The 24,475-nt window shown below is 49.2% G+C and overlaps 2 protein-coding genes across 6 annotated transcripts in view; one reads left to right on the forward strand and one right to left on the reverse strand.

The window, feature by feature from the left end:
- Positions 1–23,352, reverse strand: SIRT3 (sirtuin 3). 4 transcript variants are annotated; one of them, XM_033207717.1, is made up of 7 exons: positions 23,045–23,352; positions 20,205–20,396; positions 19,839–20,071; positions 17,402–17,502; positions 8,970–9,131; positions 3,366–3,575; positions 1–1,262 (listed from the first exon to the last, which is right to left on the reverse strand). In XM_033207717.1, the coding sequence occupies exons 2-7, from the start codon at positions 20,249–20,251 to the stop codon at positions 1,242–1,244; spliced, it is 774 nt and encodes a 257-aa protein (XP_033063608.1). In that variant the 5' UTR covers positions 20,252–20,396; positions 23,045–23,352; the 3' UTR covers positions 1–1,241. The 4 variants fall into 4 exon arrangements, with proteins under 4 accessions (XP_033063608.1, XP_033063606.1, XP_033063605.1 ...); XM_033207715.1 differs by lacking the exon at positions 23,045–23,352 and adding an exon at positions 22,538–22,914; XM_033207714.1 differs by lacking the exon at positions 23,045–23,352 and adding an exon at positions 22,538–22,867 and having other exon boundaries at positions 8,870–9,131.
- PSMD13 (proteasome 26S subunit, non-ATPase 13) overlaps positions 22,982–24,475 on the forward strand; it is a 17,569-nt gene continuing 16,075 nt past the window's right edge. The window contains exon 1 of one of the 2 annotated variants that reach the window (XM_033207718.1): positions 22,982–23,570. In XM_033207718.1, coding sequence (XP_033063609.1) covers positions 23,476–23,570 — 95 coding nt within the window. In that variant the 5' untranslated portion in view covers positions 22,982–23,475. The remainder of the gene's footprint in view (positions 23,571–24,475) is intronic. The other variant, XM_033207719.1, reaches the window with a different exon arrangement.

Here is a 24,475-nt window from a genome sequence, read left to right on the forward strand (position 1 = left end):
TAGAGTTAGAAACTAATTTCATTCTTTTTAGAATTCAACACTTTTCCTAGGTCACCAGTTCCACCTTTTGTTCTTACCAGAGCAAAGTCACAGGACCCCCTTCCTGGGAGTCACTGTCATTAAATCTATTCCCATCAGCTCAGCCCAGGGTAGGCAAGTGGGAAGTGCTTTTGTCTGGGGAAACATGCAGGTAATCTGATGCTAGGAAGGAGGATGTGCATGTGGGTAAGAGCCCAGGAGGAAGCAGCTGGTGCCTGACAAGGCGAGCCATCAGAGCTGGGCTTGGTGCTGCCCCAGGAGAAGGAGCCTGTGCAGAAGTGGGAGCTCAGTGGATTCTACCTCGTATGTCACAATCCAGCAGGTGACCAGGACTCACCTTGGTTTGAAGTGAGTAATGCCTTCCCTGTCTCAGAGATGAGCTCTGTCACTGGAGGAAGCCCTGGGGGAGGGGGGCTAGTGTGGGGACAGGAGACCAGATAGAAAGTGCTGGAATGTTCTGGAACAGATCTGTTTCTGGAGGAGAGGCTGAGTATGGAGAATCAACAGAATGTGACCACCTTCAGAGGGAGGAGCTGGGCCATCTCCAATAAACCCAGGGACACATGCCTTCAGTCCTCAGACTGTTCCCACAGAGGGGACGCCATGTGCTCCAGGGTTCCCTTTTTCCAACTCATGTCAACCCTTGCAGTCCCTCTGAGGAGACTAAATGTATTTCATGCTGGAAATAAAGAACAGATTTTCTCTCATTAAAAAGAGCCCTACGAAAGGAGACCGACATGCTAGAAGTGCAGCACTAGGGCCTTAGGACTACACTTGGGGACATGAAGAGGGCTGGGGGCTGCTTGGCCCAAGTCTGGATCTTCTAACCAACAGACGCTGAGCTTGCCCTTCGCCTGGGCACAGAAAGCAAACTCGGTCTGGGATTCCAGTCGGTCTGTTCAGTTCAACAGGGTCACAGAAGAAAGCTTTTTCCACTAGGAGCTTCAGCAGAGTGAAGAGTTCAACACAGCAAACAGGCAGGCAGGCAGTTCCTTTGTATATGTGACAGGGCGGCCCTGAATGTAAACACAGCCCTACCAGTCAGCGCAGCTCACGGCCTGAGAAGGCATTCCAGGGGCAGCCGCCGGTGTCCACTCAGTTCACATATTCTGGTTTGACCAAAATTAGCCATGAGGTCTCGTCAGACTTGGGATGTGGATGTCTCCTATGTCACCATTTATTGTGTGGGGGCAGCCATCATCCTATTTGTCTGGTCCATTAAGCTGGAACACAGAAGACAGAGGGTATCAGCTATCTCTTAACACACCCAGGCAGGCCAGCAGATCTCTGGTCAAACAGATCTAGCTGCAAACATGCAAAATATCTCACAAAACAAGCTGCTTTCTGCAAATACTGCTGCTGTGCAGGCTAAGAGGATCCCAGCAGGCCTGGGCAGAGCAGGGTGGCTAAACGGAGAGCCTCCTTCTAAGGGACCTGAAGTGCCCAAATCAAGATGTACTGATGCTCGTGTGCTTAAAACCATCCGCTATTTGGAAAAGTAACCCCTTGGATAGCAATTATTTAAAAAACAAAAAGTCATAACCCATTTTACATAAATTTGTGTGAAACTACATTATACAGTTCAAATCCTGTTGGGCCACTTCCAAAACCCCACAGGAGCTACCAGAATTACAATCTGCTTTTCTATGAAAACAGAAGTTGGGCCCAGGCATGCTGGCTCACACCTGTAATCCCAGCACTTTGGAGGCCAAGGCGGGTGGATCACCTGAGGTCAGGAGTTTGAGACCAGCCTGACTAACATGGTGAAACCCCGTCTCCACTAAAAGTACAAAAATTAGCCGGGCATGGTGGTGCGCGCCTGTAATCCCAGCTACTCAGGAGGCTGAGGCAGCAGAATCACTTGAACCCGGGAGGCAGGGATGCAGTGAGCCGAGATCGCGCCACTGCACTCTAGCCTGGGCAATAAGAGTGAAACTCCGTTACAAAAAAAAGAAAATAGGAAGTCAGAGCAGGAAAAGGCTCCCTCAAAAAAGCCTGCTGGACTGATCTAAGACCTCTGCTGCCTTGTGAGCTGGCCAGGAGGCACTCGCCTCTCAGTGTTTAAGCCTCGTTTGTTAGCTGGGTTCCCTGCTACCATAATGAAGTGACCATGATTGGTAAAAAATCAGCCTGCGACCAGAGGTTGGAGGTCTCGGACTGGTGGAGGTAAGGAGAGTACTGACCCCATGGCCCTGAGCCATGAGGCAGCCACAGCTGTGGACGAGGAAAAAGGATCAGGATTTCCTAAGACATCTGCCTTGGAAGACAAGAGGAGCATCAATTGTGATATATTCTGGTTGATACAGTTTGGCTGTGTCCCCACCCAAATCTCACCTTGAATTGTAATAATCCCCATGGGTCCAGGATGGGGCCAAGTGGAAGTAACTGAATCATGGGGCGGGGCTTTTCCATGCTGTTCTTGTGGTAGTGAGTAAGCCTCACAAGATCTGACAGTTTTCGAAAGGGCAGTTCCCCTGCACACGTCCTCTTGCCCACCGCCGTGGAAGACGGGACTTTGCTCCTCCTTGTCTTCCACTGTGATTGTGAGGCCCCCACAGCCATATGGAACTGTGAGTCCGTTAAACCTCTTTCCTTTATCAATGACCCAGTCTCAGGTATGCCTTTATTAGCAGCATGAGAACATACTAACACACTGGTGAAATCCCCTTTGGACAGTGTCACATCTACCTGTAATCATAACGCTGGACTTGAAATGCTTAATGCTACCTCCCACTGAAAACCCTTAATATCAAGGCTACACATGCTACATGATTCTCATGGGAAACTGCATTTTCTGTAACTTCACTGGTTTACAGGCGGTTTGGAATCTCTTAGAAAGAAAGCATCAAGCCTCTTTGGCTTTCCTCCGCGGATTATAATCGATCAATGGCTCTCATACCAATTACTTCCGAAAAGCATCACTAATGTAGCCTTCATCCCACACAGATGCAGAGAACTTTAGCTTCTCAAAGTTCTTTAACCCGTATCATCTCAGAATCACATACCAGGCCTTAGAGGAACACTGTTGGCTGCTTTACTTTAGGGAGTGAAGGTAATGCTTATAGTCTGTTAAGAGTGTAGACTCATCAGCCCTGAGTGTCTGGACCGTGTCCCTGCTTGGCCTGTTAGCATCTGTTTCTTCATCTCTAAATGGAGGTATTGAAAGTAATACCCAATCAGGTCCAGGTAGCGCCTGGTGCAGGATTCACAGCATCATCGGTTATGACTGTTACTGTGTTAGCCAGTGGGGTTCCATACGAGGTAGACCACACCCTAGAGCAGTGAGGAGGGCAGCCCCTTGGATGGTCCTCCTCAGCAGTCTGTACCTTCCCAGTTTCCCGCTGGACAAGGTCCCGCATCTCTTCTGTCCAGCCCAGAAGCTCCACTAGCCTTTCCACGCTGTGAACCATGTCCCCCAGCTGGGCCACGTCCCTGCCGCGAGGACGCCACGCCAAGGGTCCCACCAAGTCCCGGTTGATGAGCAGTCGGGGAACGGAGCTCCGCACGGCCTCGGTCAAGCTGGCAAAAGGCTCCACCTGAAAAATGGCCCAAATGTGAGGGTTCAGTGTCCACCCTACAAGCCCCGCAGGATGTTTCGTGCCACAGCCACTGAGGCCTTGGAGGAGCAGCAGACTGGCAGTCAGACCCGGCGATATACGGAAAACCCACCACCAATCTCATTTCTTCAGTTGAGCTCCTGCTGCTTGGCCTCAGTGACTCTGTTTCCTCCCTTCAGCCTCCCTCTCTTCCACTTTTTGCTGCTTCCACACGTCCTTGCTTCTCCCCACCTCCGTTCCAAGGCTCATCAGGGATCCAACCTTCCTACCTCCTCTTTGTGAGCACGTTCTGTTCTCCCTGTCCTCCCCAGCTCGCTGTCTCCCAGCATGCCGCAGAGGGACGACAGCACAGACTCGTCCAGCTCCTCTGGCTAGCCCTGCTCGCAGTGACAGCCACCACCAGCATCGGGCACCCAGAGAAGCTGGTGCCCCGAGCAGGAGTTACGGTTACGTCTCTCCATGGTCTTCACCACCCAGCCTCTAGAGAGGCCTAGCTCGATGCCATCAGGCTTCTCCATACACCTCTCAAAGCGTCTTTTAAGAGGAACAAGGTAAAAAATGGACACATTAATAAATGGCATTAAAACTGGCTCATTATCTGGGAGGAAAATGCTCCATTCCTACCTCCCATTGAAAAAAAATTCAAATGGATTAAAGGTTTCAATGTAAACAAAACAGTTCTTGAAGAAAACTGAGGGTTTACAAGTAAGGATAGGGAAAAACATTTTAGGTGTGAAAACTGAAGTCAGATAAGGCAAAGGAAAATGACAGATCTGACTATGTAAATACTATTACATCAGTATCTACATAAAACTACTATGTAGAAAATTAAAAATTTTTAAAAACCTCTCATCATAAACTGCAAAAATATTTATAACATATGATAATAGTTTATATTGCTAATTGATAAACTCATTTATAAACATATAATGTATGAACTAATTTATTTTTATTTTTTTTTATTTTTTATTTTTTATTTTTATTTTTTTTTTTTTTGAGGCGGAGTCTCGCTCTGTCGCCCGGGCTGGAGTGCAGTGGCCGGATCTCAGCTCACTGCAAGCTCCGCCTCCCGGGTTCACGCCATTCTCCTGCCTCAGCCTCCCGAGTAGCTGGGACTACAGGCGCCCGCCACCTCGCCCGGCTAGTTTTTTGTATTTTTTTTTAGTAGAGACGGGGTTTCACTGTGTTAGCCAGGATGGTCTCGATCTCCTGACCTTGTGATCCGCCCGTCTCGGCCTCCCAAAGTGCTGGGATTACAGGCTTGAGCCACCGCGCCCGGCCTATGAACTAATTTATAATGTTAATTTATAATGAAATTTCTATTAGCCGGGCACAGTGGTTCATGCCTATAATCCCAGCACTTTGGGAGGCCAAGGCAGGTGGATCACCTGAGGTCAGGAGTTCAAGACCAGCCTGGCCAACATGGTGAAACCCTGTCTCTACTAAAAACACAAAAATTAGCTGGGCATGGTGGCACGCACCTGTAGTCCCAGCTACTAGGGAGGCCGAGGCAGGAGAATGGCTTGAGCCTGCGAGGTGGAGGTTGCAGTGAGCCGAGATCGTGCCACTGCACTCCAGCCTGGGAGACAGAGCGAGACTCTGTCTCAAAACAAAAAAAAAAAAGAAATGTATATTACCCTTAAAATTGATTTATATTATATTAATTTCTATTAAATTTAAAACTAATCTCTATTGCTAATTTACAATGACCCAATGAAAAATGAGCAAGAGATACAAATATACAATCCAAAGAGAGGAAACACAACTGGCCAATAAACATGAAAAGATGAGGCCGGGCGCGGTGGCTCAAGCCTGTAATCCTAGCACTTTGGGAGGCCGAGACGGACGGATCGCGAGGTCAGGAGATCGAGACCATCCTGGCTAACACGGTGAAACCCCGTCTCTACTAAAAACTACAAAAAACTAGCCAGGCGAGGTGGCGGCGCCTGTAGTCCCAGCTACCTGGGAGGCTGAGGCAGGAGAATGGCGTGAACCCGGGAGGCGGAGCTTGCAGTGAGCTGAGATCCGGCCACAGCACTCCAGCCTGGGTGACAGAGCGAGACTCCGTCTCAAAAAAAAAAAAAAAAAAAAGAAAAGATGAATTTCATTCTTTACTACAGAAATGCAAAATCCACACCCCCCTCCACACACACACATGCATTTTTTTAACCAATTTGATTTGTGTGATTTTGGTTTTGGTGAGGATGTGATAAAATGGCTACACAAAAACACAGTTTGTGGCAATGTAATTGTTCCATCTTCCTGGAAGGCAAGTTCTCAATATTTATCAGCACTCACCCTTCAGGAGTACTTGCACCCTTCAGGAGTACTTGCATGGGTAGATCAGGACGACACACAGGGATATTCGCTACAGTATGGGATCTCAGTCTGTTGCCCAGGCTGGAATGCAGTGGCATGATCCTAGTTCACTATAACCTCAAACTCCTGGGCTCAAGCAATCCCCCTGCCTCAGCCTCTCAAATAGCTGCAACTACACAGACCGCACCTGGCTATCTTTTTATTTTTTGTAGAGACGAGGTCTGACTATACTGCCCAGGCTGGTCTCAAATGCCTAGCTTCAGGCAATCTTACTGCCTCAGCCTCCCAAAGTGCTGGGATAACAGGTGTGAGCCACAGTGCCTGGCCCGGCGTTACTTTTAATATAAAAATTATATACTATTTATTGTCATTGTCCATCAGTAAGAAATCGCTTACATAAACTGTATTAAATCCACAAAACCTATGTTACAGCTCTTGTGGCTGAATATGTTTCAGAATTTTTGAGATTTTAAAAAAGATCATATGGTTTACACCCCACATACTATGTCACACCTAAAGGGGATCCGGGGTGGCACTCCATAGTCAAACACATTAATATTTCGTCCACAAAGCACATGAGACAGAGTCCAGGCGTGACACCAGCTCGTTCAGTTCACGATGGCAGCGTGTTTACAGACATGGGCCTCTCAGGTGGAACCACATATCCGTGTAAGGGAAACTGTCAGCATTAACAAGGCAGCAGATCTTCATGCACTCACATTGTTACGTGAAAACAGCAGGCTGCAGAATAGAACGTACAGTGCTGTCCAACTTTTAGTTAAAAATTACCATCTGTACATGTGCATTTGTACAAAAAAAGAAACCTGAGAGGACACAGAATAAAATGCTAACAGTTGGTGGGATTAAAAAGTTGATTCTTTGATTTATATCTTTATATAATGTATGAATCTTTTCTTTTTCGGAGGAGGGGGACGGAGTCTTTCTCTGTCGCCCAGGCTGGAGTGCAGTGGCGCGATCTCAGCTCACTGCAAGCTCCACCTCCTGGTCCACGCCATTCTCCTGCCTTAGCCTCCCAAGTAGCTGGGACTACAGGCACCCACCACCATGCCCGGCTAATGTTTTGTATTTTTTATTTTTTTAGTAGAGATGGGGTTTCACAGTGTTAGCCAGGATGGTCTCGATCTCCTGACCTCGTGATCCACCTGCCTTGGCCTCCCAAAGTGTTGGGATTACAAGCGTGAGCCCCCGTGCCCGGCCCTGTATGAATCTTTTCAAAGACGCACATGGTACACTTATAATAAGGAAAAAGGCCATTTTCATTTCACTTCAACAATAAAGATGGCTGGTGGCCCGAGTGTCCACACCTGGTGGCCAGCACGGTCAGCTGGTCTCAGCCCACACTCTGCTGACCACTATGGCCCCTCTGACTGCTCCTCCTGTGTCTGTCCCTCCATCCTAGGCCTAGCATGGCATTCTCATGTCTGTCCACACCCTGGGCTCTCCTGTCTGCTCACTCCAGCACCCCAGCTCCTGCCTCTGGGCCTTCTTGGACTGCAGACTCATATCCACCTGCTCAATACCTCCAGTCTGCAGTACATCCTCAAATCCGTGGAAACAAGGCTGAGTTCCTGAGCTCCCCCAAATCCACCTACCAGGCTTCTCCATCTCAGGAAATGGCGGCTCCGTCTTTCTAGCTGCTCCAGCCACAGTCCTGGAGTCCTTAGGCATCCACGCCCTCCCATGCACCGTGCCAGCACGCCCACTCTGCATTCACACACACCCAGACTCCAGCACCCCTCAGCCTCTGCTGGCTTTACCTGGCCCCCAGCCAGTGCCAGCCGGTGATTACTTACAAGGGCCCTGCTGGGTCTGCTGCTCCTAGTCTTGCCCCCATGGTGGGCTCACAGCCCAGCACCCAAAGGAGTCCTCTCAACTTCCAGGCTCTGGCCTGGAACCCAAGCTGAATCCATTCACCTTCTGAGGCAGCGCCAGCCTCCCATGAGATGACACTTGTGCCCCACCTCCTTCTCTGCTCCAGCCCGTGCCCGTCACTGCTGACATCGCCCCACCTCCTTGCCGTTTGTCACCTGTGCAGTGTCCCCTGCCAGACCCCCCTCACCTTGGGAAACTCTTAGCTCCAACTCCGCCTGCCTGGCTTGACCCTGCAGCTGGTTCCCAAGCCTTCTAGCCTTTCTATCCTACTTGTTATCTTTCCCAGAACATCAATCATCTCCTCACAAACGATGTAACTTCTTACACTGACATCTGACTGTGGATGTCCAAAGCACTGGAGCAGGGCCCAGCATACAATGAAGGCCGAACACACACACGCTCTAGGCCCTGCGGCTGCCCCGGGCCCCTCGGAGCACAGGTCTTTCTGGCCCTTCTGCCCTTGGTGCCTATATCCAGTCATGCACACGCTGCGTGACTCATCACAGCTTTTAGGAATTTCCTGAGCTTCAGACGCAGACACAGAACAGCTGCTTGACCACATCCAGGGGACATTTCCCAGGCACCTGAGACATGCACAGAACCGAGCTGGGCATCCTCCCTCCCAAATCACGCCTCACCAGCAAATGCCCTGACCTTACAGACCAAGCCAGACGCCTCCTTCTCACATCCCCAAAACAACACAGGCTACAAGTCCAGTCCCCCTCCTCGCTGTCCCTCAGGTGACCACAGCTCCACCTTCTTCAGGACCAGCCTCCTGGCACTGCTTGCTCCACTCTCCACTCCCCAAAGGCCTCTCTGACCCCAGGGGCCAGTCCCTTTGGATTTATCACTACTCCCAGCACAGCATCAGTATGCCTGATCTGACCTGGGAGGCCTGCCCCTCCACCTCATCCCAACGCCCCCTTTCCTCCTCCCTTCTCCTCACACGTGGTGCCTCACCCGCACCTATACCACCTCCAAAGCCCAGCAGCTTCCTACCTTCCTGCCTCCCGCACAGGCTGCTGCTCCCTCAGCCTGGAACCCCAGCTGAATCCACTCACCTTCCGAAAGTGGCACCAGCCCCGGAAGGGCCCATGAGATGACTTCTGTACCCCTCCCTTCCCCTGCCCTCCAGCCTCTTCCCTGCACAGGCTGACAAACCTCCAGGGAGGTCCCGAGGATGAGCAGCAGATCTGCCATGGGGAAGTCAACCACATGCAGCAAGAACCTCTGGGGCAGCGGCTCCCCAAAGAACACAATGTCAGGCTTCACGACGCCGGTGCAGACCGGGCAGCGGGGAACCCTGTCTGCCATCACATCAGCCTGGAGAACAGAGAAAACAGGCCTGAGGAAGATGCCTGCAACACGCTGTAAAAGGAAAAGGCAACAAGTTCTTATTAAAGTGTCAAACATTCTCCCCCAAAAAAGGTGGGAGAGGTTATCACGAACCCCCATGTACCCAGCTTTAGGAATTACCAGTTTTCACAGCTGATTGTTTCATAGCCCTCCAGAATCTGGGAGGAGGTGTTGGAGCATTTAAAAGCAAATCTTGGCGATCATACGTTTCACCCATTATTACTTCGGCAGGCATCTAGCGTATCTAACACCGTGCTCTACACCTGGGATGGTGACCAGCGACATTCCGGTGCTAAGGAAACACCTGGTAGACCACTCCAGTCCTCAAACAGTAGTCTGCAGGCATTTGGCCTACACCGAACATCATTCAGTCACAAGGTGAAACTGTCTCTGGTTTGAGCTTAAGTGATCATGCCATTGCCTCAGCCCGGGGAGGCTTTCAGGTCAGCTTCACTCACTGGCTGGCACTATTAGGAGTAACAACATCTGCCAAACACTGCTTCCTTACTGGCCAAGGTGAAGTGGACACAACTTCACTTTGAGTCAAGATTAATATAAACTAATGCCTTGGAGCAGATGGAAAAGGGAGAGAGTTACAGAGGAAGACACCTGACTTTCTAAGGTAAACCTTTATAGCTAACAGGGCTTGTTTTAAGCAGGCTCAATCCAGCAAGAAGCAACAGAAACAACAGACAAAAGAAAGAGACCCACAAAAGATTTCAGATAATCTTGGATACATAGTAAAACTGTATTATATTTAAATTAAAATGAAAAAACTGTTACCTTGGAGGCATGGGGTATAGTAAAAAAAAAAAAAAAATGAAGGAAACAAAAAAAAGACGAACTTGAAATAGCTATTAAAGGCCAGGCACAGTGGCTCAGGCCTGTAATCCCAGCACTTTGGGAGGCCGAGGTGGGCGGATTATGAGGTCAGGAGATTGAGACTGTCTTGGCCAACATGGTGAAACCCCATCTCTACTAAAACACAAACAACTAGCCAAGCGTGGTGGTGCGTGCCTGTAATCCCAGCTACTTGGGAGGCTGTGGCAGGGGAATTGCTTGAACCAGGGAGGTGGAGGTTGCAGTGAGCTGAGATTGTGCCACTGCACTCCAACCTGGGCAACAGAGTGAGACTCCATCTCAAAAAAAAAAAAAAAAAAACTATCAAAGATACAAAACTATTAAAAAATAATGCAGCAGGCTTGAAAAATAACCAAACAGAACTTCTAGAAATAAAAAGTACAGAAATAAAAAATTAAAACTCAATGTCTGTTTCGAGTTGGTGTTTCGGAAAAAAGAAAGAAAGAAACACTCAATGGAAGGACTTTATAACAGAATACAATATTAGTAAACTGGAAAAAAGACCAGAAGAAATTACCCAGAACGCAGCACAAGGAGGAGCAATTACAGAACAGAAGAGTGATCAGGAACAGCAGGAGAGAGAAGGCCTCATGTATGTTCAACCAGAGGTCCCTAAAGAGAGGGGCCAGATAGCGGGCCAGGGGCAATTCCTATCCGAAGATAACGGCCGAGTATTATCCAGCAACCACGAAAGACACCAACCCACAGATTCAGGATCTCAAGCAAGTGAGGGCTACTGAGCCAGCATGCGGATGCCCACAGGAAAAGCACGCGTCACAAGCACATCGGTGGTTGTTTTTGTCCCAAGAGGTTCTCAGGAGGCTTCGTAATTACACATGGCCCTTCAAAGGGGGAGGGTGGCTGTGAGGTGAATGGTAAGCACTTGTGAGACTTCAGGAAGTGACAGAAGGAAACAGAGGACGAGAACGAAGCAGACCTCTCAGGGAAGGGTGAAGGAACCATTAATCTCATCTTGTCTTTGATCTGTATCTGGGAAGATAAGCCAGTAATCCACATTAGCAGCATGGAGTCTTTGAAAAGGGTTGGTTTCTGTTTAGCCCTTAGTGAAGAAAGCCTAATGGTGGTTGGGGAGGGAGGGGTATAATGAAGGGGAGGGGTCCATCCAGTTGGTTGCAGGGCTTAGAATTTTATTTTATATGTTATTTTTTTTTGAGATGGCATCTTACTCTGTCACCCAGGCTGGAGTGCAGTGGCATGATCTCGGCTCACTGCAACCTCTGCCTCCTGGGTTCCAGCAATTCTCTTGCCTCAGCCTCCCGAGTAGCTGGGATTACAGATGGGTGCCACCACACGTGGCTCATTTTTGTATTTTTAGTAGAGACAGGGTTTCACCATGTTGGCCAGGCTGGTCTCGAACTCCTAACTCAGGTGATCCATCCGCCTCAGCTTCCCAAAGTGCTGGGATTACAGGCATGAGCCACTGCGCCTGGCCTAGAATTTTATTTTACTTTTCTCAAGGAAGGTCTACAATTTTTTTTTTTTTTTTTTTTTTGGGGGGGATGGAGTCTCGCTCCTGTTTCCCAGGCTGGAGTGCAATGGCCTAATCTTGGCTCACCACAACCTCCACCTCCCGGGTTCAAGCAATTCTCCTGCCTCAGCCTCCCGAGTAGCTGAGATTATAGGCATGCACCATCACGCCCGGCTAATTTTGTATTTTTAGTAGAGATGGGGTTTCTCCATGTTGGTCAGGCTGGTCTCGAACTTCTGACCTCAGGCGATCCACCCACCCGGTCTCCCAAAGTGCTGGGATTACTGGCGTGAGCCTCCGTGCCCACCTGGCCTACAAATTTTACACAGAAGAAATCAAAGGAAATTCATATGGAAAACCAGCATGGAGAAACTGCAAAACTCCAAAGACAAAAGTCTTAAAAAACAGGCAGAGAGGCTGGACACGGTGGCTCATGCCTGTAATCCTAGCACTTTGGGAGGTTGAGGTGGGCGGATCACGAGGTCAGGAGTTCAAGACCAGCCTGACCCCACAGTAGAGATGAAACCCCATCTCTACTAAAAATACAAAAATTTGCTGGGCGTGGCAGCGCGTACCTGTAATCCCAGCTACTCAGGAGGCTGAGGCAAGAGAATCACTAGAACCTGGGAGGCGGAGGTTGCAGTGAGCCGAGATCATACCACTGCACTCCAGCCTGGGCGACAGAGCAAGACTCTGTCTCAAAAAAAAAAAAAAAACCCAAACAACAACAACAAAAATAAAACAGGCAGAGAACAGATAGCAACAGTTTCGGAAATTTACATGAAAAGGCAAAAGATTCAGAACAGCCAACACAGTACTGGAGGAGAAGAACAAAGGCGGGGAATTAACAACAACCTGTTGCCCAAATTATCTATTTTATTCTCTTATTTATTTATTTATTTTGTTTTGAGATGGAGTCTCACTCTGTTACCCACGCTGGAGTGCAGTGGTGCGATCTCAGATCACAGAAATCTCCCCCTCCCAGGTTCAAGCGATTCTCCTGCCTCAGCCTCCTGAGTATCTGGGATTATAGGTGCACCACCACACCCAGCTGATTTTTGTATTTTTAGTAGAGATGGGATTTCACCATTTTGGCCAGGCTGCTCTCAAACTCCCCACCTCAGGTGACCCGCCTGTCTAGGCCTCCCAAAGTGCTAGGATTACAGATGTGAGCCACTGTGCCCAGCCCCTCATAATCTCTTTTAAATGCAAATCCCTTCGCATCATTTTCCTGCCTAAATATCCTTCAATGCCTCCCATGATTGTCAGGATACAGTTCAAATCCTAACAGAGCAAGCAGGCCTCCCATACTCCAGGTCTCTGCTGCCAGAAACAGACTCTTACACCCAGACAGCCTCATCTCCAAGGTGCTTCCCAGCCTGCGCTGTTCCTACAGCTGAGTCAGCATAGCATCCAGTACATATCTGCAGTAAAACTGGTATGGCACCCAACTGTAACTGTTGGATGACTCTACCTTATTTTAATTTGTTTTCACATCCACGGAATCCAGCAAAGGGCCTGGCACTGAGCAGACCAAACTATTTGTGGAATAAATTGGTCATTCAATGAATGAATGAGTTGATAAAAAGAATAATATGCATATATGAAGTTTCTACTATGTGCTGGACTCACACTTCCTAAGTTTAAAACTTACTACAAAGCCATAGTGACCAAAACATGACAGTGCAGGCACAAGGATATATATGTAACAATGGAATAGAATTGAGAAGCCAGGAGTAACCCACACACCTAGGGCCAACTGATTTTCAGTAAGAATGCCAAGACCACAGTTTCTTTTTAACAAACGGTGCTGGAACAGTTACACATCCACATACAAGAAAATGAAGCTGGATCCCTGCCTTACAGCGCACACAAAAATTAACTCAAAATGGATCAAAGAACTAAATGTAAAAGCTTTAAACTATAAAACTCTTATAAGAAAACATAGGGGTAAAATGATACCATTTCTCAGATATGATTCCAAAAGAGTGAGAAAAAAACAGATAAACTGGATTTCATCAAAAATCAATACTTTCATGCATCAACAGACATCATCAAGAAAGTGAAAAAGACAACCTACAGGATGGCAGAAAATATTTGCAAACTATGTGTCTGATAAGGATCTAGCTTCCAGAATATATAAAGGACTCTTCACAATAAAAAAGACAACACAATGAAACAATGCGCAAAGGACTTCAATCTCCAAAGATACACAAATGGCCAAAAAGTACATGGAAAGATGTTTGATATCTGAATCATTAGGAAAACACCAATCAGTGCTACAACGGGTTACTAGTTCCCACCCACTGGGAGAGCTGTAATTAAAAAATGGAAAGTAAGTGTTGGGATATGGGTAAGAGGAGACTCTTGCACACTGTTGGTGGAATGTAAAATGGTCCAGCTTCTGCAGAAAACAGTATATTCGCTCCTCAAAAAGTTAAACACGGCCTGGGTGCAGTGGCTCACAACTGTAATCCCAGCACTCTGGGAGACTGAGGTGGGCGGATCACCAGGTCAAGAGATCGAGATATGCTGGCCAACACGGTGAAACCCTGTCTCTACTAAAATACAAAAATCAGCCAGGCGTGGTAGTGGGCGCCTGTAGTCCCAGATACTCAGGAAGCTGAGGCAGGAGAATCGCTTGAACCCTGGAGGCGGAGGGTACAGTGAGCCAAGATTGCGCCACTGCACTCCAGCCTGGTGACAGAGCGAGACTCGTCTCAAAACAAACAAACAAAAAAGTTAAACATGGGCAGGGCACAGTGGCTCATGCCTGTAATCCCAACACTTTGGGAGGCCGAGGCGGGTGAACCACCTGAGGTCAGAAGTGCAGGAGCAGCCTGGCCAACATGGTGAAACCCCATCTCTGCTAGAAATACAAAAACCATTAGCTGGGCGCAGTGGCTTAATAGTACAAGGTTTTCTTCTGGGGTAATCAGCATGTTCTGAAACTTGATAGAGATGATGGGTACCCACACTGTGAAGGTACCAAATGCCAATGAACTGAACACCTTAAAATAGTTAAATTTATGTTATGTCAAATTCACCTCAATAAGCTGGGTGGATCACTTGAGGTCAGGAGTTCAAGACCAGCCTGGCCAACATGATGAAACCCCATCTCTACTGAAAATCCAAAAACAAGGCCGGGCGCGGTGGCACAAGCCTGTAATCCCAGCACTTTGCGAGGCCGAGACGGGCGGATCACAAGGTCAGGAGATCGAGACATCCTGGCTAACACGGTGAAACCCCGTCTCTACTAAAAATACAAAAAACTAGCCGGGCGAGGTGGCGGCGCCTGTAGTCCCAGCTACTCGGGAGGCTGAGGCAGGAGAATGGCGTGAACCTGGAAGGCGGAGCTTGCAGTGAGCTGAGATCTGGCCACTGCACTCCTGCCTGGGTGACAGAGCGAGACTCCGACTCAAAAAAAAAAAAAAAAGAAAATCCAAAAACAATGGGCCGGGCATGTTGGCACACGCCTGTAGTTCCAACTACTTGGGAGGCTGAGGCAGGAGAATTGCTTGAACCCGGGAGGCGAAGGTTGCAGTGAGCAGAGATTGCGTGCAGCCTGGGTGACCAGAGCAAGACTCTGTCTCAAAAAAAAAAAAAAAGAAAAAAAAAATTCACCTCAATAAAAAATAAGTAAATAAAAAAAAGTCCCGTGCCATGTCTCCATTTCAGAGTTTTATCTTTATTTAAGATTTTTTCTTTTTCTTTTTCTTTTTTTTTTTTTTTTGAGACGGAGTCTCGCTCTGTCGCCCAGGCTGGAGTGCAGTGGCCAGATCTCAGCTCACTGCAAGCTCCGCCTCCCGTGTTCCCGCCATTCTCCTGCCTCAGCCTCCCGAGTAGCTGGGACTACAGGCGCCCGCCAACGCGCCCGGCTAGTTTTTTGTATTTTTTTAGTAGAGACGGGGTTTCACCGTATTAGCCAGGATGGTCTCGATCTCCTGACCTCGTGATCCGCCCGTCTCGGCCTCCCAAAGTGCTGGGATTACAGGCTTGAGCCACCGCGCCCGGCCAAGATTTTTTCAACTCTATCCTATTTTATTTTAAGAAACCCATTCTAGGCCGGGCGCGGTGGCTCAAGCCTGTAATCCCAGCACTTTGGGAGGCCGAGACGGGCGGATCACGAGGTCAGGAGATCGAGACCATCCTGGCTAACACGGTGAAACCCCGTCTCTACTAAAAATTACAAAAAACGGCCGGGCGCGGTGGCTCAAGCCTGTAATCCCAGCACTTTGGGAGGCCGAGACGGGCGGATCACGAGGTCAGGAGATCGAGACCATCCTGGCTAATACGGTGAAACCCTGTCTCTACTTAAAAATACAAAAAACTAGCCGGGCGACGAGGCGGGCGCCTGTAGTCCCAGCTACTCGGGAGGCTGAGGCAGGAGAATGGCATAAACCCAGGAGGCGGAGCTTGCAGTGAGCTGAGATCCGGCCACTGCACTCCAGCCTGGGCGATAGAGCAAGACTCCGTCTCAAAAAAAAAAAAAAAAAAAAAAATTACAAAAAACTAGCCGGGCGAGGTGGCGGGCGCCTGTAGTCCCAGCTACTCAGGAGGCTGAGGCAGGAGAATGGCGTAAACCCGGGAGGCGGAGCTTGCAGTGAGCTGAGATCCGGCCACTGCACTCCAGCCTGGGTGACAGAGCAAGACTCTGTCTCAAAAAAAAAAAAAAAAAGAAACCCATTCTACAGAAATACAGAAGTACATAGCAGCATCAGCATAGGTACCACTGTTACATTTTTAATAGTGAAAATTACATACATCAAAGAATGTCCCACAATACGTGAATGGCTAAATGTAATACTCTATAGTTAATAAAAAGAGTAAGCAGAACCGTGGGTATTGACACAAGAGATCCATGAAACTGCTCAGTAAAAAATCAAGCTGTAGAATACTGAGCTTAAAATAACCCCATTGCTGAAATTTTTTGTTTTTTTTTTGAGACGGAGTCTCGCTCTGTTGCCAGGCTGGAGGGCAGTGGCATCATCTCGGCTCGCTACAACCTCTGCCTCCCGGGTTCAAAGAATTCTCCTACCTCAACCTCCCGAGTAGCTGGGACTATAGGCGCCCACCACCACGCCCGGCTAATTTTTGTATTTTTGGTAGAGACAGGGTTTCACCATATTAGCCAGGATGGTCTCGATCTCTTGACCTCGTGATCTGCCCGCCTTGGCCTCCCAAAGTGCTGGGATTACAGGTGTGAGCCACTGTGCCCAGCCTGAAAAAAAATTTTTCAACTGTGTGTAGGTGGATGTACATAAATACATGTAGCACGTTTATATAAACATATCACTTTTTTTTTTTTAAAGGCCTGGAACATTATACACCAAGCTGTTAAAAGTGGGCAGCAGGGGCTGGCGTGGTGGCTCATGCCTGTAATCCCAGCACTTTGGAAGGCCAAGGTGGATGGATCACCTGAGGTCAGGAGTTCGAGACCAGCCTGGCCACCATGGTGAAACCCTGTCACTACTAAAAATACAGAAAAAGAAAAAAAAATTAGCTGGGTGTGGTGGCACATGCCTGTAATCCTAGCTACTTAGGAGGCTGAGGCAGAAGAATTCCTTGAACCCAGGAGATGGAGGTTGCAGTGAGCCAAGATCACCCCACTGCCCTCCACCCTGGGTGACAGAGCAAGACTCCATCTTGAAAAAAAATTGAAAAGTGGGCAGCTGGAATTGGCTGAAGGGAGATTCATTTTCCCTACATATTTCTATATTGTCTTAAATTTTTTTACAAACATGTATTAATTTTCTAATTTACAAATAAAAATTTTCACCCTATTATTGTTCAACTGTCCTTTCGAGACAATGCTTATAAAATACCACTTTTCCAGATCACCCCAACAGCAAACTGCAGAAGGATGACCAACAGCAGGATAACTCACCCGAAAGTCCTCCCCTGGGAAGGGTCTTCGGCAGACTGTGCAGGTGGCAGAGGCAAAGGTTCCATGAGCTTCAACCAGCTTTGAGGCAGGGATGCCCGACACTGAAATTCAAGCCAAAGCTAAGTGTTGCTGCTGCCTCCGAGATAAGCACGCAAGTCCCAGAGCACAACTTCTGGGCTTGGCAGGCCTCCTGGAAGGAGGCACAACCCCTTGGGGTTGCAATGTCCTCAAGCCTGGTGTTCATGCCCATATCACCCACATGCACCACCAACCAGAATAAGGCAGGGGAGCGAAGGGGCTCCCAGCTGGAGCCAAATCACGGTTAAAACAAAGCCTGTCAAAACTCAGTACAAAACACCATTTGATAAAAGCTCAAATAAAATTATATCCAGTCGGGCACGGTGGCCCATGCCTGTAATCCCAGCACTTTGGGAGGCCGAGGTGGGCAGATCATTTGAGGCTAGGAGTTCGAGACCAGCCTGGCCAACATGGTGAAACTCTACCTCCACTAAAAATACAAAAATTAGCCAGATGTGGTGGCGGGCACCTGTAGTCCCAGCTACTCGGGGAGGCTGAGGCAGGAGAATCGCTTGAACCTGGGAGGTGGAGGTTGCAGTGAGCTGAGATCGTGCTACTGCACTCCAGTTTGGGCGACAGAGAGAGATTCTGTCTCAAAAAAAAAAAAAATTATATCCAATACCAGGCTGGGCACAGTGGCTCATGGCTGTACTCCCAGTGCTTTGGAAGGCCAAGGCAGGAGGATCACTTGAGGCCAGGAGATTGAGACCAGCCTGGGCAACATAGTGAGACTTGTCTTTAAAGAGTTTACAAATTACCCAGGCATGGTAGTGCATGCCTGTAGTTCCAGCTAGTCCAGAGGCTGAGGCAAAAGGATCACTTCAGCCCAAGAGCTCAGGCTACAGTGAGCTAGGATCATGCCACTGCACTCTAGCCTGGGCAACAGAGCCAAGACCCTGTCTCAAAAAATTGTATCCAATATCTAGGAACACATTTTCTATTCTATACCAAGTTAAAATGAGGATATAAATATCATCAATTCCAAAAGAACGGCTTGGTAGAAAAACAGACAAAAAGTGACTTTCTAGGAAGGTTGTGTTAGTATTGTCACGGTCCCCGCTGTAGGCGGCTTCCCAAGTCCCTGTCGCTTCCCCAACTCAGCAGTGCTGAATCTCACAGCCAGGAGCTCCCGCCTTCCCACAAGGCCTGCCCTGCTGCACCTCTGGGAGAAGAGACCACCAACACGGGGTATCCACTGCTGCCTCTGTGGTTCCCGGCTAGGGGATCCTTCTGGCAAGGAGACACATTCCTGGAGCCAAGGTGCCTCCTCTCTTTAACTGACAACCCATCAGCAGACTGGCTGAGCCGCTCCCGGCTCCCGGAGAGCTGACCGTCCCAGCGCCTGTCTGCAGCACTGCACGGAAGGAAAAGGCCCCACCAAGTGCTTCCGTAAGGTGCACGGCCAGAAGGTGGCACAACCTGTGAACCGCTGGTTTGGGCACCATGTGGATACGGCCAAGAAATCACCACAGGCTGGGTGTGACAATATTAAGGAATTACTAGTGATTCTTTAGCGTGAAAATGGTATCAGAGTTGGTTTTATTTTTTTTTAATTATTTTTATTTTTGTTTATTTCTTTGAGACAGAGTCTCCCTCTGTCACCCAGGCTGGAGTGAAGTGGCATGATCTCGGCTCACTGCAACCTCCGCCTGCTGGGTTCAAGAGATTCTCCTGTCTCAGCCTCCCAAATACCTGGGATTACAGGTGCACACCACCGTGCCTGGCTAATTTTTTGTATTTTTAGTAGAGACGGGGTTTTGCCACATTGGCCAGGCTGGTCTCGAACTCCCGACCTCAGGTGATCCACCTGCCTCGGCCTCCCAAAATGCTGAGATTACAGATGTGAGCCACCACACCCAGCCGGAGTTGTTTTTAAAGTATCCTCTAGAGATATCCATTCATGTGTTTGTAGATTATTTCTAGATTAAATATATGATATGAGAGGTTTGCTTCAAAATAATCTGGGGATTTGGAAGAAGGTGGTGAGGACGCAGGAAGGACTGGCTATGTGCTGGTGATGAGGACAGGACGGTTCATTACATTTCTCTTTGTGTGTGCTCAAAAAAATTCCGTAATACAATTTTTAAAAGAGAGAAGACAAAAGAGAGATCATCACACCAGACTGGCAAAACAATGTCAACTTCTGCCCAAAATACACAGCTCTGCAGGTATGTAGGAGAACAAGCAGCGGCCTTTAAACACCCAGAGGACATTTTCCTTGGGAACAAAGCCCTAACTAGTTGGCTCAAAAACAGTCCCAAGGAAGAAGCATAAGCACTAGGTTTTGGCCGTCCCCAGAAACAGGCACCTGAGCCTTCCCTGTGAGAAAAAGAATGTGGGCGACTGACAGAGGGCTCACCTCTCTCAAGCCCATCGATGTTCTGCGTGTAGAGCCGCAGAAGCAGCCCCTTGTCATGAAGCAGCCGGAGGAAGTAGTGAGTGATGTTGGGCTTATAGTTTCCAGGGTACAGCTCCTTGGCCAAAGTGAAAAAGGGCTTGGGGTTGTGAAAGAAGAATGGGAGTTCGAAAATGGCCTCGGGGTACGGGAGATCGTACTGCTGGAGGTTGCTGTACAGGCCACTCCCCGGAGATCTGCAGGAAGAGAAGACAGAGGCTCTGAGGCCTTTGCAAGAAACCGGGCAGTGGGGAGGGTGGGAGGCAGGGGAGGAGAGGGCAGGAGGCACGGGAGGGGAGTGCAGAAGGCAGGTGGGACTGCGGGCAGTACCTGAAGTCTGGAATGCCACTGGGTGTGCTGATGCCAGCTCCCACCATGGCCACCACCCTCTGGCAGGCTCTGGCCCGAATCAGCTCAGCTACATCCTGCAGGGAAAGCTTCCCCTTGTCACTGTCGCCTCCACTTCCAACAACACTTGAAGCACCCACAGAAAAAGATATAGGCCTTCTTCCACCTTTAATACTGACAGAAAAAAACACAGCAGCAAAGGAAACAGATAGCAACCAGTCTCAGGATAGCAAGAGCATGGTTCTGCCCTCTGCACCACCCCCATCATCGAGAATGACCATGTATGTTCCCCCAAGCCTCTCAAAATAATCACCTTTCTCAGATGACTAGTGGGCTACAACAGAAAGCAGTCATAAATCAGAATCAAGACTTATTTGGGAGCAAAAAATTCAGATTAATGGGAACTGTGCTCATTTCATAATTCAGTACACTCAGTAGGCACTCAACTCTCTGACTGAGTGCAAACCTCCAAAGGGGTTTTCTAATGAAAACTGGTCAAGTAGTCAAGAAGCAAAGAGAGAAAACCCTGGCTCTAAAACCATCTCACCACCTACTAAACGCCCCATTTCAGACATCTATTACCTTAAAGTCATTCCTCAAATAGCTACTGTGCTGCTACTAAACATGAACTGTTAAGAGAAGCACAAAGGAATGAAAGTTATTATGGCTGTTGAGTGCCTGCTGAGGGCAGGGTATCACGAAGGGTGCCTGAGTACATTCCTCATCTACGTAAATAAAATGTTTGTGAGTCACTGAAAAACACATAAATGGCGTTTTACCAAATGTCTAGAACATCAGATGTATGGCTTAAAGTATTTGCTGCATGGTGTGAAATTCACTGGGAGTGGGGGACCCTGACGGGCAAGCATGGGGGCAACCTGGGAGGGACACTGTGCAAAGGACACAAAGAACAAATTCAGAGAGCTCAAAAATCCAAAGCCAAACTGCAGAAAGCACATGCAATGGACTCCTCATAGAGAGCCCCGTGCCTCCTGCTTTAGGGCCAGTGGTAGCAAGGATTTGTTTAACAGTCTTGCAGAGAGTATCACTGATAATAGAATGCGCTCCATGTGTTTGTCGGTCCTGGTCCCTGCTCCATCCATAGCACCTAGAACAGAGTCTGGCACAGAACAAGAGCTCAGTCAGGGCTTCTCAGATGAATGATTGACTCTTCAGGATCTTTTGTTTGAGACGGAGTTTTGCTCTTTCGCCTAGGCTGGAGTGCAATGGTGCAATCTCAGCTCACTGCAACCTCCGCCTTCCGGGTTCAAGTGATTCTCCTGCCTCCGCCTCCCGAGTAGCTGGGATTACAAGCGCCTGCCACCACCCCCAGCTAATTTTTGTAATTTTAGTAGAAACGGGGTTTCATCATGTTGGCCAGGCTAGTCTCGAACTCCTGACCTCGTTATCCACTTGCCTCATCCTCCCAAAGTGCTGGGATTACAAGCGTGAGCCACCATGCCCAGCTGACATTTCAGGATCTATTAAACTTTTTTTTTCTTTTTTTTCCCAGGTAGATAAGAGTCTTGCTCTGTCACCCAGGCTGGAGTGCAGTGACTCAATCATAGCTCACTGCAGCCTTGAACTCCTGGACTCAAGGGATCCTCTTGCCTTAGTCTCAGGAGTAACTGGGACAACAGGCTGGCGCCACCATGCCCGGCTAATTTTTAAATTTTTTGTAGAGATGGAGGTCTCATTATGTTGCCCAGGCTGGTCTTGAACTCCTGGCCTCAAGCTGATCCCCCCTGTCTCAGCCTCCGAAAGTGCTGGTATTACAAGGGTGAGCTATCACTTCGAGCCTCACTTTTCAACAGTATTTTCAGCAGTTGTGTCAGACAGCATCAAGTCAATGTACCATTATTTAAATATTCATCCATTATAGGGCATTTGATACCTAACAACCATGGACCTTAAGATTTTTTCCTATGTAGGCTCAGCTCTTAGAGATCACATGCTGGTGGGAGTATTAATCGCACAACATTTATGAGGGATAATTAACGCGTTAAATGCATATACTTTTGGACCTGGCAGTCCCAGTACTAGGAATTTATGCAAAAAGTGAGGTGCAAACAAGGTTATTCACCACAGCATGATGTAAATAACTAAAGGTTAGAAGGTATTTCAATGAGGGAATGGTGAACTAAACGACAAAACCCCGTAAGGGACGTCCACAGATCAGCGTAATGACGGAGGCCCCGGGTGTTGAAACGGAAGTAACTCCCAGACATGCCTCAAAGCAAACACGGCAAGGTGAGAAAGGGGGGCGAGGTGTCGACAACGAACACGCAAGAAGTGCTTGTCCTTGCCCAAAATACCTCGAAAAGAAGAAACCGGGAGCTGCTGCCCTCGGCTGCCTCCGGAATGCCCTGGGCACCGCGGGTCTGGGAGGCCTCTGCAAGGGGCGCGCCGGGTCCAAGGGCTCACCGCGGACCCCGCGGCTGCCTCTCGGCCCCGCACTGACATCGTCCCTGCCGCCAAGCACCAGCCGACAGCCCCAGGCCTGGAACGGCCCCACGCCTCCCCTGGCCTCGGCCCGTTCAGCTACCCGGCCCCACACCCGGACGGCTGCCGCGGCGCGCCAACCCCAGAACGCCATGTTCCCTGCAGCCCGAGGAGTCCTCCGGACTCGCTCCGCCTCCGCGTCCCGGCCCCGCCTCCGCGTCCCGGCCCCGCCTCCGCCTCCCGGCCCCGCCTCCGTGTCCACGCCTCCGGCGCGGCCTGGTAGATGTAGAGGCCGAGTAGAGGAAGTTCCTTGTCTGGTGTCTCACCTCTCGCCCAGGAGGTCAAACCTGGAGCCAGCATTTCTGTACCCTGGCTCACACCTTTTTAAGCCCGTATGGCGGTGACAGTTAATACTTTCTGAGCGCTTTTACTATGGTCAGGCATTATATTTACACCTAGTCCTCGCAAGACAGTACTGGGAAGGTCATTTGAGAGGAGCAATTCCGGGTCACAAAGGCTGACACCACAAAGCTAGTCCATGGCCGGTTCGACCACAGGCACCCATACTGTTTAAGCCTCAATGGCACAATCAGGTGCGCGGGAAGTGTGCTGCAAACGCCGGAGAGTTTTTGTCCCGAGCGCAGACATGCGCGGTTACCGGGCAACCAGCGGGCCCCGCCCCCGGCCGGCTACGGCGCTCCCAGCCTGCCCCGCGCCGCGCGGCGCCGGAAGTGAGTGAGCATTTCCGGCAGCCATCCCCGCGGGGCTGACATCCCGGTTGTTCTTCTGTGCCGGGGGTCTTCCTGCTGTCATGAAGGACGTACCGGGCTTCCTACAGCAGAGCCAGAGCTCCGGGCCCGGACAGCCCGCTGTGTGGCATCGTCTGGAGGAACTCTACACGAAAAAGTGAGCTCCGAGCAGACAGACGGGCCCTGGGCCCCGGCGATAGAGGGAGACGGAGGGGGCGAGCGGGCGGAGAAGCGGGCCCTTGATGGGCTGAGGGCGCCCAGACCCAAGTTGGGGGGAAACGGGGACGTGTAGCGACTGGCTGTGCCGGCAGGGTTTGCTGAGGAACCCCGAGTGGCAGGGTCGAGGAATAAGAGGGATGACAGACCACGAGGCCAAGAGCTGTAGCCAGGATGTTTGGGTCTGAGATTCAGTGCTTCCCTAACGAAGGACTGTGACGGAGGCTTCTGAACTCCTCTACCTCGGGTCTTACTAAGACGGTTCAGGGGAAGCCTTTGCTTTTAGCTCTTTATTCCAGTGAAACAAGCAAACACACTTTCAGGACCAGGTTGCCACCCACTTTGAGAAACAGATCTTGGTGATTCGTGCTTAGCCTTGTCATGGTGTGACTGTATCCACAGTTATCTTTCTCGTGGTCTGGAGTTGATAAACCAGAGGCTAGTGCAGCTTTGCTCTCTTCCCTATTCATTCTGCAACTGGTTGCACGGGTTGCAACCACTTCCCCCGTCCCATTGTCTTTACCTTCCATTGTATTTCTCACTGGGCTTTGTGCCCCTAGAAAGATCTTAAAGTTTAGGTTTGTTTAGAAACAGGATGAATTGCAGAGCCATTAAATTGTTGCTAAGCACTAATCTCCTTTTAAAATGATAGGATAAATTGCTGGCATTGAGCTGGAGCTATTCCATAGAAAATACATCTCCTGTAGTAACCTCCCTGTTAACCCTAGCATTTAATATAATACCTTTCACATAGATGTTCCATACATGTTTTGATGATGTTTAGCATTCAGCAGTCTTCTGCTATTAGCAGTTTTTGAGAGCAAATTAATGTTTGGCAAATAATGG

Source organism: Trachypithecus francoisi, unplaced genomic scaffold (genome assembly GCF_009764315.1).
Source record: "Trachypithecus francoisi isolate TF-2019V2 unplaced genomic scaffold, Tfra_2.0 Lachesis_group8, whole genome shotgun sequence".
Classification (NCBI taxonomy): Eukaryota; Metazoa; Chordata; class Mammalia; order Primates; family Cercopithecidae; genus Trachypithecus; species Trachypithecus francoisi.

What these genes read in the sequence shown, in the direction of transcription:
- SIRT3 (XM_033207714.1), bottom strand. Translation starts at nt 22,818, where the DNA reads ATGGCGTTCTGGGGTTGGCGCGCCGCGGCAGCCGTCCGGGTGTGGGGC. An exon ending in CCCGGTTTCTTCTTTTCGAG is followed by an intron (nt 20,397 to 22,537) that starts GTATTTTGGGCA and finishes TTTTTCTGTCAG; the next exon opens with TATTAAAGGTGGAAGAAGGC. An exon ending in GCTGGTGCCACTTTCGGAAG is followed by an intron (nt 3,576 to 8,869) that starts GTGAGTGGATTC and finishes GCCATTTTTCAG; the next exon opens with GTGGAGCCTTTTGCCAGCTT.